Genomic DNA, 20,774 nt, shown 5'->3' on the forward strand with positions numbered 1-20,774 from the left:
CTGGCTTAGGTGAAATGAATCAAAATCTGCCAGCCTCAGGCTGGAATTGGTGAGACTGAAATTCAAAATTAGACCTTGGCAGGCCCAGGGCAGAGGAGGCGCAGGAATTCTGAGAGAAGATGACAACCCAGCTGGTTCCAGGGGAAACAGTTAATGAGATTATAGCCTCGGCTTTTGCAAAATGTATCTGCATTTTAAAAGAAAAAATTTCTCTATCCAGCTTTGCTTTCTTAGTTCTGTAACTTCCCCCCTCCTTCCAAAACATGGGATACAATTCAAATCCAATTTTCCCATGAATAGTAATGAATGGTAGCTAATATTTCTCTAGTGGTTCCTACAAGTCAGGCACTGTGCTATAGGACTGCATAGTTCTTATCTCTTTTATTCCCCATAACAACCCAATGAATACATTATTACCTGTACTTTACAGATCTGGGAAATGAGGCAGGGGGAAGTAAAGAAAACCTTACTAAGGATTCAAAGCCAATACCAACCTGAAGTTATTTGTGATTCCTCAAGACCACTCTGTATTCACCTACCCACCTATCTATCCACCTGCCCACCCCCCTGCTGATCCATCCATCCATCCATCCATCCATCTATCCTCCACCCATCCATCCTCCATTCATTTTCCCATCCATTCTCCTCCCATCCGGCCATTAATTCGTCCATCCACCCACTCATCCTCCACCCATAAATAATTTTTAAGAATCTACCATAAGCCAGGCACTGAACTCTATGCTAATTAGAAACAAATTGAAATATATATACAGGAATAAAAAACTTATCCTTGTCCTGGAGGAATTCAGTACCTAGATTAATAGTTCTCAACCTTGGGTGCACAATACACTCATCTGGAGAGCTTTACAAAAAATCCCAACGCCTGGGTCACACTTTTGGTCAATTAGATTCTCTGGGAGGTGGGGTCTGGACATTAGCATTAAAAATTTTTTTTTAAACTTCCCAGGAGACTCCAATGTGTAGCCAGGTTTAAAACCAGCACTGAAAATCAGCCTGGTTCTCAGAGTGTGGTGGCTGGACTAGCAGCATCAACATACCTGGGAATTTTTAGAAATGCAAATTCTTGGGACCTCAGGCCAAACTTTTCCAGAATCAGAATGCTGGGGGTGGGACTCTGCAACCTGTGTGCTGGCAAAACTTCCAAGGTGAACGGATGCACAAGAGAATTGGAGAACCACGGAGCTACCACCTTGTTACTCGGAGTGGCTGGTGGACCAGAAGCTTCCGCATTACCTGGGAGCTTGTGAGAAATGCAGACTGTCAGGCTGGATCAGAGCCTGCAATCTAATAAGGTCCTAGGTGATTGTATGCACATTAAAGAGGGAGAGACACACAGCTGACCTCTGCTGAGGGTTTTCTAAGCCTCGAGCACTCTACAAAGCCTTTCCAATTACCATGCTCAAGCAACACGCACGTCGCTCTCTATTGCGGTCCCGCTTTCGTTTTCATAGAAATTACCACTATCTGAAATCCCTTACTGGCTTGAAAATTCAGTACCTGCCCCTTCCACGAGAATATAGACTCTGGGAGGGAGGACTTGTCCATCTTGGTCACCATTACATTCCCAGCACCTACACCAGGACCTGGCCCACAGCTGGCGTTTGGGGACAATTGATTGACTGAATGCATGCAGCGCATATATCTTCATTATCGAGACAGGAGACTGAGAGGGGCAGAGAGAGGTAGGAGTCTGTCCAGGTTCACACAGTGAGCTGAGGACAGGGCTGGGATACACACATGGCCTGGCTGAGCCCATACCCTGGAGGACGTGATGTGCAATGACCACAAGGGGATGTAAAACGTTCCCCTGGAAGCAGAGTGACGGTCAGCATGAGAGGTCCCTGAAGGCAGGCCCCGATCCCAGTGCCTCTTACACAGCAGGCGCATCAAACAATTCATTGACTACACAATCGGAGAAATGAAGAAATGAAAGAGAAACTACCACCTCTCCCTGGGGAGGGGCTCGGGCGGTTTCATAAGGAGGCAGAGGCGATGCTGGAGAAGCTGGAGTTTGGGAGGCTGAAAGGAAGGGGACGGGGACCCTATGAGGCTGCAGTGCACCTCTCAGTGTCTTCCCTAGAGAAACAGTACATTTGTTCAGAGAGCAGCTTGCATGCCCATTCCCCCAGCAGCACCACTTGTAAGAGCAAAAGATTTAAAACTAACCTCAGTGTTCACCTGCAAGGGACTGAGTGGCTAAATGAACCGGGGCACGGGCATTCTTTGGTATGCCACGAAGTTTTTTTAAAAAAGAGGTTGATCATTACGTAATGCATCTTGATTGGCCAAAGCAAACTATAGAAAGTATGATAGCTTTGTGTTTCCAAATTGGCTCCAGCAAGACGATATAGGAAATATACAGTTATAAATACATATACAGAAATTATACAAATACACATTTGTACATATGCAGTTGCATAGAGAAAGGTCTTAAATAACGTGCATAGAAAATACGATAACAGTGATTACCGCTGGGGAAGGGAAGAGAAGACTAGAGTAAGACTGGGTGATGTGGCAAAGAGGAATTTGGCCTACATGTCAGGTTTTTACAGGGATCACGTATTTATACCGGGGGTGCCAAAAACATGTCTACACATGTTAAGCGACGTTATCTATGTATTACTTTTCGAAGCTGAATTGAATTACAGTAGCAATGTGTAGTGTGACGTTTGCTCAAAAGATCCGATGAATGCGAGCGTCCCCATGCGACAGGCAGGACAAAGAAAATGTCGGAAGCACAGTTGCCGTTCGAGGAGCGCAGGACTGGTTTGAAGTGGTGTTTGAAATTCGCCAATGCTGTGGAAGTACAGTGACAATGGAGGCGTGAGTGTGCACCAGAACCTCCAACACGCCTAACAACTGCATGCATTTGTGATCAGTGTGAGACGCATGGTACTGTGTGTGATGTGCCCAAGGGAAGATCCGGGAGGCCTCCCACAGCAACACGTCCTGCTGCTTCTGCTCTGGCGTCGGAACGGTTCACACGCTCACCACATAGGTCTACCTAACAATGTGCACGTGAGACAGGGGAACAAGCATCCGACGCATTCTTAAAACAGCAAAAGGGAAAGTTTTCATCCCAAGATGACTACATGCAGTGAATGAAGACGACCCTAGTCGAGGGGTGCAGTATTGTGAGTGGTTCCAAGCCACGGTATGAGAGGATGAGGAGTTTGTGGGGAAAATGGTTTGGTCTGGTGAAGCACAGTTTAAATTGGACGGAACAATAAACCAACATAATTGTGTGTAACGGGCTCCAGAAAATCCACACATTCTCGTGGAAAAAGAAGTCAATTTACTGGGTCCGGTGTGGATGGTCATTAGGGCCATTCTCTTTTGAAGGTACCGTTACTGGTCAAGTGGACCTAGACACGCCACACACATCCCTTTTACCTGCAATTCCTATACTTTTTGGGAATGGTTGATTTTACTTCCAACAAGATGGTGCCTCACCATACTTCCACCAAGACATGAGAGCTGACCTTGATGAGAATTCGCTAGGACAATGGATAGGACCAGAGGTGTAAAGAGCTGCGGCTGAGTTTCCCCCATGTTCTCCTGACTGAACACCCCTTGACTTCTACCTATGGGGGACCTTAAAGGATGTGGTATAGCATAGAAACCCAGCTACACTGGTGGTACTTCGGGAAGAAATTGAAATGGCATGTGCAGTGATACAACATTGCTCAAGCAGTAGTTGGCCGTCATCAGAAGTGTCTGGACGCTGATGGGAACCACTCTGAGCACCTCTTGTCACTGCAGAAGTCAAACGTGACCTGTATTCATCTTTTGTTATCGGTATATATTGAGTATTGCAATTTTAATAGTTTTTTCCTTTCTTAAAATGTGTATATAGTTTTTGGCACCCTCTGTATATTACTGGTTGACTAGAAATTGATTGGTCTTCAAAAGGAAAAAAAGGAAAGGAAGGGCACTCCAGGCAGGTGCCGAGTGAGTTGAGGAAGCACCTGGGCCTCAGAGAGTAGTGTTCATTCATTCAGTCATTCGGTTCTTAGTCTCGCAGAGTGCTTTGTCTTCTGTTTTCCTTCATTCAACAAGTACTTCTTAAGCACCTACTATGTGTTATACCCTGTTCTGAGCAGCGGGGATACAGAGGTAACTAAAGTGGGCCAGGTTTGCCCTCAGAGAACTTACATTCTAGGAGAGATGGACAAGGAACAAACAAACACAAAACTTCTGACAGAAAGTAGGAATCTGAAGAAAATAAAATAGGACATGGAACAGCGCGGCTGGGTGTCCTGTGGGCTGTCCCCTCAAAACTGGCCCAGAATCTGACCCGTTCTCACCATTCCATGGTCACCACTCCATCACCTCTCACTGGGTTACAGTAATGGCTTCCTCTCTGGTCTCTGGGCTCCCACTCCGTCCCCCCTCTCTGTCCGTTCTCACATGCAGACTGATGATCCTGTCAGCATGTCAATCAGATCATGCCTCATCTGCTCCAAACCCTCCTGTGGCTCCCATCTCACTCAGGGCAGAAGCCAAAGTCCTTCCAGAGGCTCACAGAGTCCCGCACGGTCTGACCCTGGTTATCTCTCATGGTCTGACCTCGTCTCTCCTGTCAGCCCCTTGCTCACTGGGCTACAGCCGCACCAGCCTCCTTCTTGCTCCTCAAGTGCTCTGGGAACATTGCTGCCTCAGGGCCTTTGCACTTGCTGCTTGCTCGGCACATAAGGCTCTTCTTCCATGTCACCATGACGTGCCCTCCCTCATCGCCTTCAGGTCTTTACTCAAGTGTTACCTTCCCACTGACATCTTTCCTAGCCACCCTAACAAAAACTGAAACCCACATCCGTGCTTTTCTTATCCTTCTCTGATTTATTTTTCTTCATAGTATCGCCATCCCACATGCACTGTATTTTGCTTATTTATTGTTATTGTCAGCCTCTTGTTCTGCTGGCACCGTAGGGCGGGCTCCAGGAGAACAGGGGTTTTCTGTTGTCTTCCTACGGTAGTAACTTAAAACAATGCTGGGTGGGTGGCTGAGTGAACATCTGTTGAATGAATGAATGCGTGAATGAATGAAGAGTACTTTCAAAAGGAGCATGAGAACTGAAGGATGAGCGGGTGGTCCTGTAGTTCAGGACGACTGGTCTAGGCAGAGGGCAGAGCTAGCACAGCGGCTCTGAGGGCAGAGTCACGCTTGTGAGAGAGAGAAAGGAAACCGGCCAGGGGCTGGGCCCATTGAGCACACGGGGCGGGATGAGATGAGTTTGAGAGGCTGGCAGGGACAGACCCGTACAGCCTGGTGATCAGGGGTAAGGAATTTAGATCGTACTCTACACATTTTTTTTTAAAGTTAAGTTGTGTTGTTGTTGTTGTTTTTTAACTTTTATTTATTTAAGTGTGTTTTTCCAGGACCCATCAGCTCCAAGTCAAGTAGTTGTTTTCAATCTACTTGTGGAGGACGCAGCTCACAGTGGCCCATGTGGGGATCGAACCGGCAACCTTGTTGTTAAGAGCACCGCACTCTAATCAACTGAGCTAACCAGCCGCCCATTCTATACTTTTTTAAACACTAAATCCTCTCCATGTTTAACTCATTTCATTCTCACATCAACTCGTTGAGGTCAGTGGAATAATTATTCCTATTTAACCGATGAAGCAAATGAACACCAAAGAGGTTAGGTCACCAGCCCAGGGACCCACCCCTGGTAAGAGGTGGAGCCGGAGCACAGTGGGAGCTACTGGGAGGCTTCTTGGGTCCCTATTCCCTGCAGAGTCCCCTGAGCGTAGGCCCATGGCTCATGCCTCCCTGGGGTCCTCCTCGGAGCTAGGCCCTTGCAGTCACTCAGGCACAACCTGTAACAGAACGAAGGGCAGAGGAGGAGGGAGACAAGGAGACCAGGCAGCAAGAGTGGCCGGTCTGGCACTGGAGGCCACTGCGGGGGTGGAATGTCCCCTCCAGAGTCCCAGAGCTCACGCCCATGTCAAGAGAAAGAAAAGTGTGTGTGTGTAACCTAACCCCCGGGGCCCTGCCTGCTTGGAATTTGGGAGCAACCTCTCTCTGCCCCATTGCTTCCACCCCAAAGCCTTTGCTTTGGCAGCCAGATTGGGCGCGGACAGCTCCAGGTCACAATAAGGAGAGGGATGGTGTGTCTGTGGGTGCCACACCGTGGGATGGACATCTGGGGTTTGGACACTCTCGAGAGCTTGGCAGAAAGTGAGCATTGAGTTCAGAAGTGGGGACTCTGGAGCCAGAGCGCCTGGGTTTGATTCCTGGCCCTGCCACTATCTGTGCGACTTTAAGCTGGTTACTCAACAGCCCCCGTGCCTCAACTTCCTCATCTGTAAAATGAGCTCATAGCCTAATGGGGGTGTAACAATTACATGAGAAACAGTACCGTGTACCGATTAGGAGAATACACTTTGGAGTCAGTCTACTCGGGTTCAAATTTTAGCTGTCACTTAACTGTGCCATCTCGATGAAGCTACTTAAACTCTCGGTGTCTCAGTTTCCTCATCTGTAAAATGAGGTTAATAACAGTATCCCTTCTTAGAGTTGTGGGGATTGAATGAGTTAATACACTAATGCCTGACACATAGCAAATGTCAAGTGTTCGCTCTAATGGTGATAGAAGAGGAGAATTAATCTAGATGTATACTGTTTTGGACAGTGCCTGGCACAAAGTATGTGCTCACAAAAATGAAAAACAAAAGGCAGGGACTCATGGAATGGACAGCTGCCCCCCAGCTCCCACTAGTGGCAGCCAGGAGGGAATGTGGGCCCAGTGTTTCTAAAGCATTCAGCATTTCAAGAGAAACCAGAAATCCAGATTTTTATCTCTGTCCTGATTTTTATACGTTCACTTTTACTTAAAACATGGTGTAAACCAAACAAAGGCATACCAGAGGGTCAGACTTCACTGTCAGCTGCCAGTATGCAACCATGGTTTTGAATTCATTGTGGTTGATTCAGAGGAGAATGACAAGAGAATAATAAGTTTAACTATTGTACCACACCCAGAGGTGTGCCAAGCACTTTACATAACACCTTCTCATTTAATCCTTGCAATAAGCACCCTATGAAGTAGGGAGGGGAGGTGTCATGATTATGCCCCCATTTGACAAGTGAGAAAACTGAGGCTCAGGAAAGCTCAGCAATTTGCCCAAGATCATTTGGCTGGTTGGCAGTGGAGCTGGGACTCGGACTTGGCAGTCTATGCCTTTTCCTATCTCTTCTGGCTCTCAAATGAAGACAGTCTTAAGGAGACTTGTGTCTCTGTCAGAAAGAAAAGGATGACTGACTTTGAGCAGGGCTCAGTACATTTTTTCAGATTCTCAAAAAGCCCAGGACGGTTAGACGGACACTCCAAAGTGCCAGGAAGAGTGAGGGTGTGTCTCTACCATGCAGTTGGGCATGGGGGCCCCACCCCTCTTGGTGGCACTTAGAGCAGGGTTGTTTCAGCTTCGTTACCAGCATGTAAAGGAAATGTCACTTTCCTGGTGACATCAACAATTGTTCCCGGAAGCCTGGAGTTGCTTAAAAGCAAATTCCTCGCGATGTTACATTCGACTAGATACGTGTCTCTTTGGTTTTCCACGACAGTTACACAGCATGTGTGCCCCATGAGCTCACATCAAACACAGGCCGTGGAGAGAGCTGGCCATCCCAGAACACCAGAAGCAAATCCCAAAGCTGGTCTAATAACGGGTTAAGCCTGATGGTTAAACATAATAGCTTAATGCCTTTTGTTAACTCCAGCTCTAACAGGAAGGCTGACAGATCCCAAACAAGCAAACAATAGCAGGAATTGTTCTAGTGAAAACTAGTCTGGCTGCATCATTTGCCAATAATTTTTCAAACAGCTTAACTCTCCTCTGCTTCCTTGACTTCAACCCAACCTGAAAGCAAAAGGCAGACGAGTTCTTGTCCCAACGTCAAACCCCTGTACACAAGGCGCCTGCCTGGACGCTGCAATGGCAGGAGAGCGCTGAGGGACGGACCTCCCAGCTCAAGCCCCAGACCCTGAAGGACACACCCAGGGCCGGGCCTGGAACACACCTGAAACCGACTACCATCTGTGGCAGTGTCAGCATTTCTGGAACTGGAGACCAAGACAGGAAGTTCAGAACACAAACAAACATACTTTCACCTCGAATGACTAGACAAAATTGTCAGCCGCATATGCCAAAGTTTTGGTCCAGAGGCAACAATCTCAACGGCAGGAGGAGACATTGTCATAACGACAGTACTTTCCAAAGGAGGCAGCATGCCTAAGGCTGTCTGTCAGTCCCTTGCTATGTTCCGCGGGACCACCACTGGTCCTGCAAAACGCACGCCAGGAGGCCTACCTTCTATGTCACTCAGAGTCCAGACATCAGTGCCAGCACGGTTAAGCTTCAGTTTACCAGGACAAGCGCTGTTTACCGTAAAGCTGGGTGAGATCACTAGTTCTAGCATTTCCTTGTACCTGAAAGAAGACAAAGGGAAATGTAATTTATTCATTAATTATGCATGCTTACTAATGATTCCTATTTCTTTCCCTAAGAGTATAAATATTAAAGCTGATTACCTAAACCCAGTTGTCTTATAAATTCTACATAATAAAAATTCACTAAACTTTTCATCAAAGGGAAATGAGGAATTAAAATGAAGTACTCAGTCCCCTCTGGAGAATACGCCCACTTGATTAAAACTTTCCCCTCCTTCCTCCTGTATTTTGCCATTAGAAAAATTATATTTTGGTCTCTTTTAAATGTCATCTGAATGAGCTGGAGCGAGCCAGGGAGACTTCTCAGGAGAGGAAGGGGCTCACAGGTAGAGAGGGAGTGTTTGAATTTAGATTCTCACAAGCCAGAGGTACGGGGAGAAGCTGGACCGCCGTTAAGAGTGAAAAACGGACATGGTGTTACATGGCATTACTTACACAGATGGAGAAAGGCTCAAAAGGCGTCATTGATATTTAAGCCCCTGTGGGCAGCAAAACTCACAGCCCATCACTGTGGTCCCTCCCAAGAAAGAAAACACTGGCTGCTGAATTAGGATTTTGATAAAATGTTATGGAAGGGGGAGGGAAAAGTAGGGACAAGTCTCCTGGGTCAGTCTCATTTTTTATTGAAGACTTTTCCACCTCTTGTACTAGGTCAGTACTTATTCCTCCGAAATTCCTACCCGCTGTGGTTAGGAAACGAAGTTTCTGGTTATTGCGCACAATATCACACGTGGCGGTGTGCAAAGGACTGAACGACAACCAGCCATGTTTGACACTGATTCAAGTTGCCCTCAGAGAGGGCTGGCATCAGTATCCAAGTGTGTTGCCTGGCATCAGTATCCAAGGCCAGGATCTGTTACCATTGTGTTAATAAAACACAATGTATCGATTGATGGCGACACGGTTATAAACGCAGATTACACCAGGAAAAGGTTGTGGATTCAAACTCCACTGTCACTACACACTACCGTGAACAAGTTACCAGACGGCTCTAAGTCAAAAGTGTTCCCATCTGGACAATGAGGATTATCAAAGTACCTCCCTGACAACGTCACGGTGAAGGTGAAAAGAGATGATACGTGTAAAGAAAGGACTTAGAAGGCAGCGAACTAAACGCCCATTCATTACCACAGGAATGAATAAACGGAGGCAGTATGCTCACGTAATGGAATACAATACAGCCGTGAAAAAGATGGAGCTGGAGTTGTACACAGCATGATGGACAGATTGCCAAACGAAGTACGGAGCAAAGAGGCAGAAGGGTACCCAAAGTCTGATACCATTTCTGCGAAGTGAAAAATACACAAATCAATATTATATACTGTTTAGGAATATAGACACATGCAATAAAAAGATCATAGTATGTGTAGGAATGACACACACTGATTTCAGGAGAATGGCTAACTCTGGGAAGAGTAAGGGGACGCAGTTTGGGCAATGGTACCCGGGGGGCTTCAACTGTGGAACATTTCAGTTCAGGGGTTGACAGAAACTGTGGCCCATCCCAATCCAGCCTGTTTTTGTGTGCCCCGTGAGCTCAGAATGGCTTTCGCATTTTTAAATGGCTGGGGAAAGAATCAAAATAAGGTTAACATTTCATGACATGTGAAAATTACGTAAAATTCAAATTTCAGTGTCCACAAGTAATGTTTTCTTGGCATACAGTCCTGCTCATTGGTTTACTCTGTTGTCCATGGCTACTTTTACACTGCAACCTCTGAATTAGGGTGCTAGATACCCACAAAGCTGAAAATACTTACTATCTGGCAGAAAATGTTTGCCAATCCCAGTTTTAGTTTGCAAGCAGGATGGTGGGCATATCACTATGGTATGGTTACTATACATTCTTGTGTACCTGAAATACTTAATAATTTTTTAAAAAGAAAGAAATCACTTATCCCAGGATTTACTCATAGGAAGTACTTCATATATACTTTTAAATCTGATGAGAGAATTCCACACAAATCAGCTTCTACTGTGTATATCTTTACAGGAGCTGATACATATTGGGTTCCTAAATGTTCCCAGGTATACATGCCTGCTGTGTGCCTGTTTTCTTGTCCCCCAAATGCCACAGGTACTCCAGGAGAGAGGTCTCGGCGTCTCCTTCTTTTAACACATCAACGCATATATACTGTATGGAACTCAGCAAATAGACCTTGAACCTGTTGTCTGGTGGTGGGTGCCAGAAGTTTGCATTTTATCCAAACTCATTCCCTTCATCCTTTTGGGTATGTACAAATAATTCAAGGTTTAAAAAATAAAGAATGATGCCAAAAATAGCACTGGTCTCTATATATACAGATGCCATGCATATGGGTATCTGTTAGCAGCCAATTGTAAGCTAAATGACCAAATCCAGTAAAAAACAAAATGAATTATCTTCCCCCCTCTTCAGGGTTTTAAAATACTTGAAGTCATGGCCAATATTTTAAAATGAAGCAATTTCACATTTAAAAAAATCTAGATTTTTTAGCTTCTCTTGAAAATGGAAGATTACTGTCACATTTCTGCATGACAACAATTAGCAGGAGCTGGCAGTGACGGATCAAGTCAGTCAAGGCAGATGGGTTCAGTTTGCCTCAGTCCCCACCCCTCCCTAGTATATCACATTTGGTTGTCTTTTTCCATTTATATTCCCTCCTGACCCTATAGGCCTTTGCATTTGAGAGCCATGGCATACATATCATAAGAAAAAGCCTGATGAGGAAAGAAACAGCAATGTGACACTGAGTCACATAGCTTATTTATTTTCCTGAGTGTTGCTGTCATTCTCAAGAGCTCTTAGCACATCCAAACAGCATTTGTTGACATTACAGCAGATCAGGAATGTGTTTGTGAGTTTTAACTCTGGGACAGAGGATTGCTGCGACCACTTTTGGTGTTTTCACATCTTGCCTAAGGTCCTGGGAGGCCGAGCAACATGGAAATCATCTACACTTCCCTCACAGCACCTGACACAGAAGACCTGTCCACTCTGTCATCTGATTAACACCTGGTGGAGGATGGGAGGAAGGACGGAATGGAGGAAGAGAGGGACTGGGGAGTGAGTGAGGGAGGGAGGGAGGGAGGAAATCTGGAACTGAGTGATCAGCTTCTTTCAACAAGATTTTTAAAAATTTCTCATTATCTACCCCATTCTAAGAAGACAGTGACTCTAATGTATTAAATCTGTCTCCTTATAAATGATGCCATGTTGTTTTATGTGTGACGTGTTTTCATTAATACGAATAGTGTCGTACGTGAGATCGCATTGTGTTTATTACTTTTTTTCACGTTGCACTATTTTTAAAATGGATACATATTGCTGGATGGTTATCCAGCTTGTGGCTACAATTCCATGCTGTGCACCAACCACTCCATCGCATTTATGCATTGCTTTAGTGATGAGGACCTAAGAAGCCTTCATCTCTCTGCCACTAGAAACAGTGCTGCAATAAACATCTTAATCTAAATAAAACATACATTGATGTGTATCTACATATGTGTCTATAGATACACACATATATTCTTAAAATGAATATATATATATTTGAGGAGAATTTCTGTGGCATGTGAACTGGACTTGACCAAGTAGTAACAGACTGTTCTCCATAATTCCAGTGCTAATATAGATTGCCACCAGAAGTGCATAAGCATTCCCGTTTCATAAATTCTTGCTAACACTTGGCATTGTCCAGCTTTCTAATTTTTGTCCAACCAACGGGTAGAAAATGGTATCTCATATTTGTTTTCATTTGTACTTCTATGATTACTAGTGAGTTTGAGCATATATTCACATAATTATGGGGCATATAAGTTTCTGGGAACTGTCTATTCATATTTATTATCCTTGCCCATTTTTCTACTGGATTTTCTTTTCTTGTTGATTTGCTGGAGTGCCTTGTAGCGTTTAGGTATTGGCTCACTGCTGGCTTTAGAGGCTGTAAATTTCTTTTCTTAATCTTTCATTTGTCTGTTTTTTTTTAATTTTTATTTTATGGTGTCGTGTGCCATAAAAAATTATTACATATTTGTCCAATAATTCTTCTTTTTCTAAATGTATTTTTTTCCCCCTAACCCTGGAATATTAAGGTTTACCTACATTTTAAGCTATTGATTTGGAATTTTACCTTTCATATTTAAGTCTTCAATTCATCTGAAGTCTTCCATTTAATATGGCTTAAAGTTGCACTTTTCTCCAATATAGGAGAAAATTAAAATAAGCCATTTCCCCTAATGTGTATTAAACTCTCTAACTGAATTTACCTCCCAGCTATGATGAGATAGTTTGTATTTTTGGTTCAATCTCACTATCACAATAAAAAATAAAAGCTACAAAACATTGTTTTAAGGCATCGGTGGGCAACCAAGGCAGGGATTGAGGGCTCAAGATCCCAGAGAGATGAGAAATGGACAGAGTTAACTCTGACCTCTACCACTTTTCCTTGCAAGACGTTTGCCAATTTATAAGCACAGAGGGGAAAAGTAACAGATTAGAGTTTTCCAGTCTCATTGGGCTGGGGAGACAAAAATTGGAGTTCAGGGCTACTAAAGCAGCTAGAGCCCAAGCAAAGATCCTAGAGATATGAGACCACAGAGAAGTGAGCCTAATATTGTTGACAGTCATTACCTTTGAGGCATTTGCTGATACCTAAGCTGGGTGGAGTGAGAGGCAGAGAAGTCAAGCAGAAAGGGGTAGCTAAGAAGGCAGGAAATGAAAGAGAGCTTTTGGTAATCTCCCAGTACTAGGGAGGAAAATACTGGAGTTCATGGCCCTTCAGGATGAGAGGCCTTGGTAAACACACCAGGCTTTTAACTGAGATCCCTGAAGGGTGACTCCCTTGGAATAAGGGCAAACCAAATAGATCCTGCCTTGAGTCATGTTAATCCCTTATTGGATAAAAATGATTTGCCTCTATTATTACCACCTGCCAGAAGAAAAGTAACTTTTCTTTTGGGGGGAGATGTCATATTCCAGAGTCCCCATAATTTTTTATACACAATGCTTAGCATTTAATTAAAAAAAGAGAATTACTGTGCATGCAAGGAGACAAGACCAAATGATCAAAAACCAAGACAAAAAAAACCAAACCCAAATAAGATTCAGATATTGGGATTATCAAACATGGACTCCCCAACAACTTTGATAATATGATCAAGAAAATAGATTTAAGGTATAGAATGATTCTACTAGAGAACCTGAATCTTTAAAAAAAAATCTCATGGAAATTCTAAAACTGAAAATACAATAACTGAAATTCAGAACTCAATACAGCCGTTGAACCACAGATTGGACATAGCAGAAGAAAAGATTAATGAACTGGAAGATAAGTCAGTAGACAAATCTCAAAAGGAAGGTTGGAAACAAGGTTTTTAAAAAAGCATAAACCACATGGGACATGGAGAAAAGGTCTAACATACATGTTATAGGGGCCACACAAGGAGAGGAGAGAGAAAACAAGTCAGAAACAATATTTAATGGGAAACTGACAGATAAATTTCCAAGACTGATGAAAGATATCAAGCCAAAGGAATAAAAAAGTTCTGTGGTTTGCAAGCAGGATAAATACAGAGAAAAACACTCCTGGGAGTATATATATATACACACACACACACACATACATATACATATATATATACACACATACACACATACATATATATATATATGTCATAGTCAAACTGCACATGTGTAAGAACATATTAATCTTAAAAGCAGCCCAGAGGGGAAATGAAACACAAGATATCTTTACAGAAGGAGTAATAAGACTTCTCAACAGAAATGATGAATATCAGAAAACAATGGAATTTCATCTGCCAATGTAGAATTTTAGGCCAGCAAAAAAAAAAAAAAATCCTTTAAAAATGATGACAGAATGAAACAAACCAAAATTAGGATTATTTGCCACCAGTAGACGTAAATTACAAAAGAATGTTCTAGAAGATTGAAAACTCAGCAAGGAATGGAGAGCAACATAAAAGGGTAAATACATGCATGGTAAGGGGATAAATGAAGTAAACATGTTCTAAGACCATTTTATGTTCCTGGAAGTGGTAAAAGTACTAATTTATAGTAAACTTTAAGATTTATCAAGGATGCATACTGTAATCTTAAGGTAACTACTTAAATAATAATAATAAATGGCTACTAACAAGCTAATAGAGGAGAATATGGAATAATAAAAATACTTGATTAATCCAAAAGAAAGCAAGAAAGAAGAAAAAAGAAACTTAGAAGAGATGGAACAAACAGAAAAAGATAAAATGACAGATTTAAATGCAAATTGATCAATAATTACATTAAATGTAAACAGAATAAATACTCCCATTAAAAGACAAAGATTATAAGACTAGACTAAAAAAACTAAACACTTGATTATTACAAGAGATCCTTTTAAAATATAAAGACATACAAAGACTCAAAGCTAAATATTGGGAAAAATCCACAAGAAGCAAATATTAAATAAAAGAAAGCAGAAATAATTTCAAATAGACTTGAAAATAAAAACCATTATGGAGATTTAGAGGAACATAAAGCAATGATGAAAGAATCAACCTGCGAAGATATAACAATTAGTTTGTCCTTCCCCAATTAATTTGCATGGCAAATAAATACTGCTAACAAAGAAGAAGCAATAGAAATGTTAGTCCTCACGAATTAAGCAGGCCCTTAATTTAAGAACCAGACAATTTGTTCTTTCCGGCTGCCAGCTATCGCTTATGGGCCACTGCTATCTTGCAGATGCAAACCAAAAGTATAGCAATATGAACAGAGTGAGAAAAACGCTTCCAAAAAAAGTCTAATTATAGCTCTCATTTCCTAAGCACCTATTACATGCCAGGCAATTTTCCTGATCACTTTTATATTATCTCCTTTAATTCTCTCAACCACCCTGGGAGATATAATTATCCTCCCTCTATTTCCCAACCGGAATATTAAACACAGATTTAGGTCTGAGCAAAGCATAGGCACCAAGAAAATGTGAATCATTCGTATTTAGTGAACATATCCTATTCAGCCATGAAGATCTAAAAAGAAGCTTTTAAAATTTCAGCACTTCAGGGTGAGTTTTGTGTTTGTATGTTATGGGTCAGATTGTTGTATTACTGAATTACATGGGGAAGTAATGGAGGGAGGCTGATCTCTTTGGTGTTTTGAGGTCTTTGAAGGTCTTAACCTGGACCTGATTATAGTGCTTGCTTTACAGATAATAGAAATAAAAATAGCTAACACTTAAAGAGCATTTACTCTAGGGCCAAGAGCTCTTTGCATACATCAAATCAGTTTATTTAATCCTATGAAGTGGGTAGAGATGAGGAGACTGAGGTTCACAGAGTGACCTGGTAGTTAGTGCTGGAGCCAGGATTCCCAGCCAGGTGGTCTGGCTCCAGGGTCTGAGGTCTTAACCACAGCTTGCAAGTCAAACTGGGTCAGAATCTGAACCCAGGGTCTATCCAGCTCCCACTCAGTCAGAGCACTGGCTCTGTCATCTGCTACAGGGGCTCAAATCCCAGCTACGTGTCTTACCAGCTGTATGACCTTGGGCAAGTTATATAACTTCTCCGACCCTCATCCATAAGGATGGAGAAATAATATAGTGCCCTTCCTGGCAGGTTATCCTGCGGATTAAGTCTGAGAAGGTGTGAGTGAGTGGGTGCTCAACAAAGGGTTTTTAATTGTCAACAAATACTGACATTATTTGCATTCACACAGACAAAAGCTTAAAACATACATTCCAGGTAGACACTGGGAATTGTCATGAGGATCGTCGTCGGGGCAACCACTGGTTCCTATTGTGGCCTGACGGGCAGAGTTGAATTCTCTTGCAATTTGGGGAGAGTCTTCCTTCCTGTTCTCCCTTTTCTCCCCTCGTCACAATTACCTGAAATAGGAGACCAGCTTATCCTCTTTGCAGGGGAGGGAAGAGAGAAATCAGACAGTCTAATAGAGTCTGGGGGGAGGAGAAAGACTTAGCTTCTCTTTCCTGAAGGAAGCAGAGGCATGGGATTCATTTAGGACACAATTTTCCCCCCTGTGTTGCCCTGTTGCAAAACCCCTGATACCCCCACTGCTTCAGAACCAGGCCAAGAGGAGAGGGAAGAAAGAGGCATTCGGAAGCCCCGCCCTCTGGCCTTCTCCTTGGTCGGCTGCTGCCAGCGGCTTGCACCATTTGTTACCCTTGTCACCACCCCTGTCCCGGGGGACTGAGGAGCATTGGGGGAGCGTGAGGCTGCAGAGGAGCCGGAGAGATGACAGCTGGAAGGTGGGGGGTGGGGGCAACTTCAAAGGCTGGAAAGGATCAAAAGCAGATGGAGGGTCCCAGGCGGGTGGGAGGCTCACCTTTCCACACCCCCCTGAGCTCCCTGGCTACCTTGGCTGAGAACAGTGGCCCTGCCTGCTGGATGGAGGGGACAGATGGCCAGTCAGCCAACCGGACTCTAAAGAAGGCCAACTCCCAGCATCTTTCCAGGGCTTAGAAACCCAAACCTGCTGACAGCAATCACAGGCTTCTGGATAGACAGCAGCTGTGGCCCAAACCTGGACGTTTCTGGCTGCCTCCACCACCCTCATTTGATTTCAGTTCTAAATACATCTGCTAAGTGCAAACGAGCTCTGCCCGGGCTCCCCCGTCTCAGGGGTGCCGTTGCTTACAGCAAAAGCCCAGGACTGTCCCCCTCCTCCCTCTTCTTCAGCTCTCGTATCCAATCCATCACGAGGTGTCATCAAGTTCACCTCCTCAAACATCCATGGAACCAACTGTTCTCCATTTCCATGGCCATTGCCCAGGGCCAAGCCACCACCCTCTCTGTCCTGGACAACCACTTCCGCCTGCGTCTAGGTCTCCCTGGGGCCATGCTGTCCTCCCTCTGGTTTGTTCTCTGCACAGTGGCCTGAGGGACTTCGGACAACATAAACAAACCTGCCCCTCTCACTTCATCCTTACTCATGACCTCCTCCACTTGCTTTCTGTTATTCTTAGAATGAAGCAAAGACTTCTGAACACAGCCTTGATCTGGCTTCCCTTCACTCAACGTCTCATTCTAGCACACTGGCCTTCCTGCTCTTCCTGCACGCTCCCTCTTGTCGTGAGGTCCTTGCACATGCTGTTCCCTCTGCCTGGGACACCATTCCCTCCTGCTCACCCTTCAGAGGTCTCAGCTCTAGCATGATTTCCCAGGCCCTTCCTGAGTAGGGCTCCTTCCCCTTCAGCAGCTTCCACAGGGCCATAACTCACCCTTTTGTGCACCAGTCACTATAACAATTTTTATAGATGTTTGTATGTTATTTAATATCCACTTGTCTTCCTGACCAGATTGTAAGCTCCCTGATGGCAGGGATTTTGTCTGTTTTATCCACCATTACATTCTCAAAATCTGCAGGGCCTGACCCCTGAGAGCTGTTTAATAAATATTTGTGGTATAATGAATGAATGTGCTGTATGAATAAATGCAATATTTACCGAGTGCCCGCTAAGTGTGGGTCACTGCCATTGTCACCACCCAGACGGGGCACTCGTTTACATTCCTGCCTGGCCCCTCCAGGCACGAGTTTGAGACCCCCTGGTTTACTATTCTTCCCAGCGCTAGCACTGTATGTATGTAGGTCATCGGCCTACATACATCCAAGTACATGGATGTCGGATGTCACTGTCCCCAGGCCATCCCAGAAAGGAGAAATGGTCCAAAAGCTCCTGTGCAAATGACACAATGTGTTTGTTAATTATGGTTATGACACTATTAAGCTCTGCCTGGCTGTCATGGCTTTAGCAGTCCTGCTTTTTTCCGCCCTCCCTGTAGGTTTATTTTTTTTCCAGCTTTATTGAGATATAGTGGACATATTGTATAAGTTTAAGATGTACAATGAGATGATTTGATACATGTATATACAGCAAAATGATGGCCTTGCTTTGAGCTAAGAAAGCAGGAGGAGAAACGAGAAATGTCTACAGCCACAGCATAGAGGAGAAATCATGGCTTGAGAAGGAGCGTGGCGGGGGCAGTGGGTGCCTGGCATTTTGGCCCGTTAGGTCTTGTGGCAACAGCATCCTTTCTTTCTTTGGGGGAACTGCCTCTCAGTCCATGTGGCTTGAGTGAGGCTGACCCTACTAGTAACAGGCCCTGAGCCTGGCAATTAACATCTCCCATCGCTCGGTCTACAGTGATTGGCTCAGGGGTGGTGGTCAGGAGTCAATGGGGACCAATGAGAGGCCCAGGATGAACTGCTGGAGAAGAGCTGCTCTGTCCCACTGGAACTGAACCTTGGAAGGCAGTGCAGGGCCACAGATTATGCTTGAGTAGCACAGTCTTAGAAGACTGTGACCCGCATTCCGATACATGCGCATCACAACCTTGGAGTTCAGTGTGAAAGTACGAGCAGGAATAAACTATAGGCGCAGCCAGTGAAATTCAGTGACTGCTGTCACATGGCCGACTTTACCATCCATTGGCAAGGACCCCACAGGCTACACTGGTGTGGTCACAAGCCCCTCCTCCCGTCCACATCTCCATTCCCCAACCCCACCTCCCTTTCAATGGGGAAGGTGTCACTTAATAGAAATTATGGGATCAGGGCTGGGACACACAGGTGACGAACAAGGTGCTTTCAGCCTCTTCTCCAAAAGCGAAGAAGAAGGCAGATAAAGTAGGGACACAGTCGACACCAAATTCATTCACTGCTTCCTTCACTGAGTCAGGCTGCCAATCATTTAGAATCGCTGACTATGCATATCGAATACCAAAAAAGAAAGGCTGTTCTTGCTCACTAATATATGTCAATTTTTTTTTTTTTAAGGTCATGGACTGTTCCAGGCACTGGGGATACAGTGTCGAATCGGACAGACAAGTTTCCTGCTCTCATGAAGCTGACATTTGAGAGTGGGATTTGCTGTTCACCACCAGGCGGCATTCACCAGTGGGTGACCCCAGATAGCTGGGCTATAGAGCCGCACAGATTCTCCTAGAACTGAGAAAATAACTACATTACCTTTTCTTTCTTAACATATAATTTTAACCACCCAGGTAATGCCTCAAAATGTTTGTAAATAAATTTTTAAATTTTAGATAAAACTGCAGTTATCTTTGGCTATATCTCCCACCAGCTGTACCCACAATGACTAACAGGATAAATAGTTCTGAAGACCTTTTTTCTAGTCATAAACACACAGAAACATCCACCTACATCGTGAAAGACACACAGTATTTTATAAATGTGCTATATGAATGTATTTTTATAAATGTCCTGGATCTGTACATCCTGTTCTAGGATTTTTTTCACTCTAATAATACAGTATCTTGATGTTCTTTCCATGTCATGACACAGAGATCTAGCTTTTTCTTTTTCACTGCTTGCATAGGCTTCCCAGGTATGTCTATACCATACTTCTTTCGGCTAGTCCCCAGGTTTCCCAAGTTTTGTCATTAAGTGCCACACTGCCTGGGACAGGCTTTTTTGGGTACACATGCATATAGGTCTCTAGGAATGATACCCCAAAGGAAAACTGCTCGGTCTACCTTTAAAATTGTAAAGGACATTTGCAAATTGCCTCTCAGGGTGGCTGATCCCATTTATAGTCCCAATGGCGGTGTCCCGTCCTCACCCCCTGTACGGCCTCTCTTCCCTGATCTGAAAGCTTTTACCCCAAACTCTCTTAGGAAGACATAAACAATGATTTTAATATGTCTCCTGGGCAGTCTACTCCTTAGCACCATCGTTGTGCCAAGAGGAATATGTTCTAGGGAGTCATGTCAGAAAGGACCACCAGCCCGGGGCCGAGAATCTTAGCCCCAGACCAAACCGTCTCACTCAGGGTTGATACATTCTCATTTGTGGGAACGTGGTGCAGAATAAAAATGGTCGACGGGAGGGTTTTATTATGCTTCCCTCATTCCTGATAGCATGTAAAACAAGGGCCCTTTGTTTTCGCTAATCCAGTTTTGCTGTCCACGGGGTTTTTTTTAAAAAAAACTTTTTATTTTGGTTTCATTATAGATTCTTAAGAAGTTATAAAAAAAATAGTACAGAGAGGTCTTGGGTACCCTTCACTCAATTTACCCCCAGTGATTACATCTTACATAACTACAGTACAATATTGAAACCAAGAAATGGACACTGGTGCCGTGTGTGTGTGTGTGTGTGTGTGTGTGTGTGTGTGTGTGTGAGTGTGTAACTCAGTGTCATTTTATCACACATGTAGCAACCACCACTACCATCGAGACAGAGAACTACTCCATCACCACAAAGATCTCCCTTGTGCTGTCTCCTCACAGACACACCAACCTCGTTCCCCCAAACAGCCCGAACCCCTGGCAATCACT

The 20,774-nt window shown here is 44.1% G+C and overlaps 1 protein-coding gene across 4 annotated transcripts in view; it reads right to left on the reverse strand.

Annotated features, from left to right (window-relative positions):
• Positions 1-20,774, reverse strand: part of EYA2 (EYA transcriptional coactivator and phosphatase 2) — a 224,994-nt gene that overhangs the window by 147,016 nt on the left and 57,204 nt on the right. For 3 of the 4 annotated variants that reach the window (XM_033095320.1, XM_033095321.1, XM_033095323.1), the window contains exon 2: positions 8,338-8,456. In XM_033095320.1, coding sequence (XP_032951211.1) covers positions 8,338-8,446 — 109 coding nt within the window. In that variant the 5' untranslated portion in view covers positions 8,447-8,456. Of the gene's footprint in view, positions 1-8,337; positions 8,457-16,192; positions 16,212-20,774 lie in introns of those variants that run through there. The other variant, XM_033095319.1, reaches the window with a different exon arrangement.

The sequence above is a fragment of the Rhinolophus ferrumequinum genome, chromosome 23 (assembly GCF_004115265.2).
Source record: "Rhinolophus ferrumequinum isolate MPI-CBG mRhiFer1 chromosome 23, mRhiFer1_v1.p, whole genome shotgun sequence".
In the NCBI taxonomy this organism is placed as follows: domain Eukaryota; kingdom Metazoa; phylum Chordata; class Mammalia; order Chiroptera; family Rhinolophidae; genus Rhinolophus; species Rhinolophus ferrumequinum.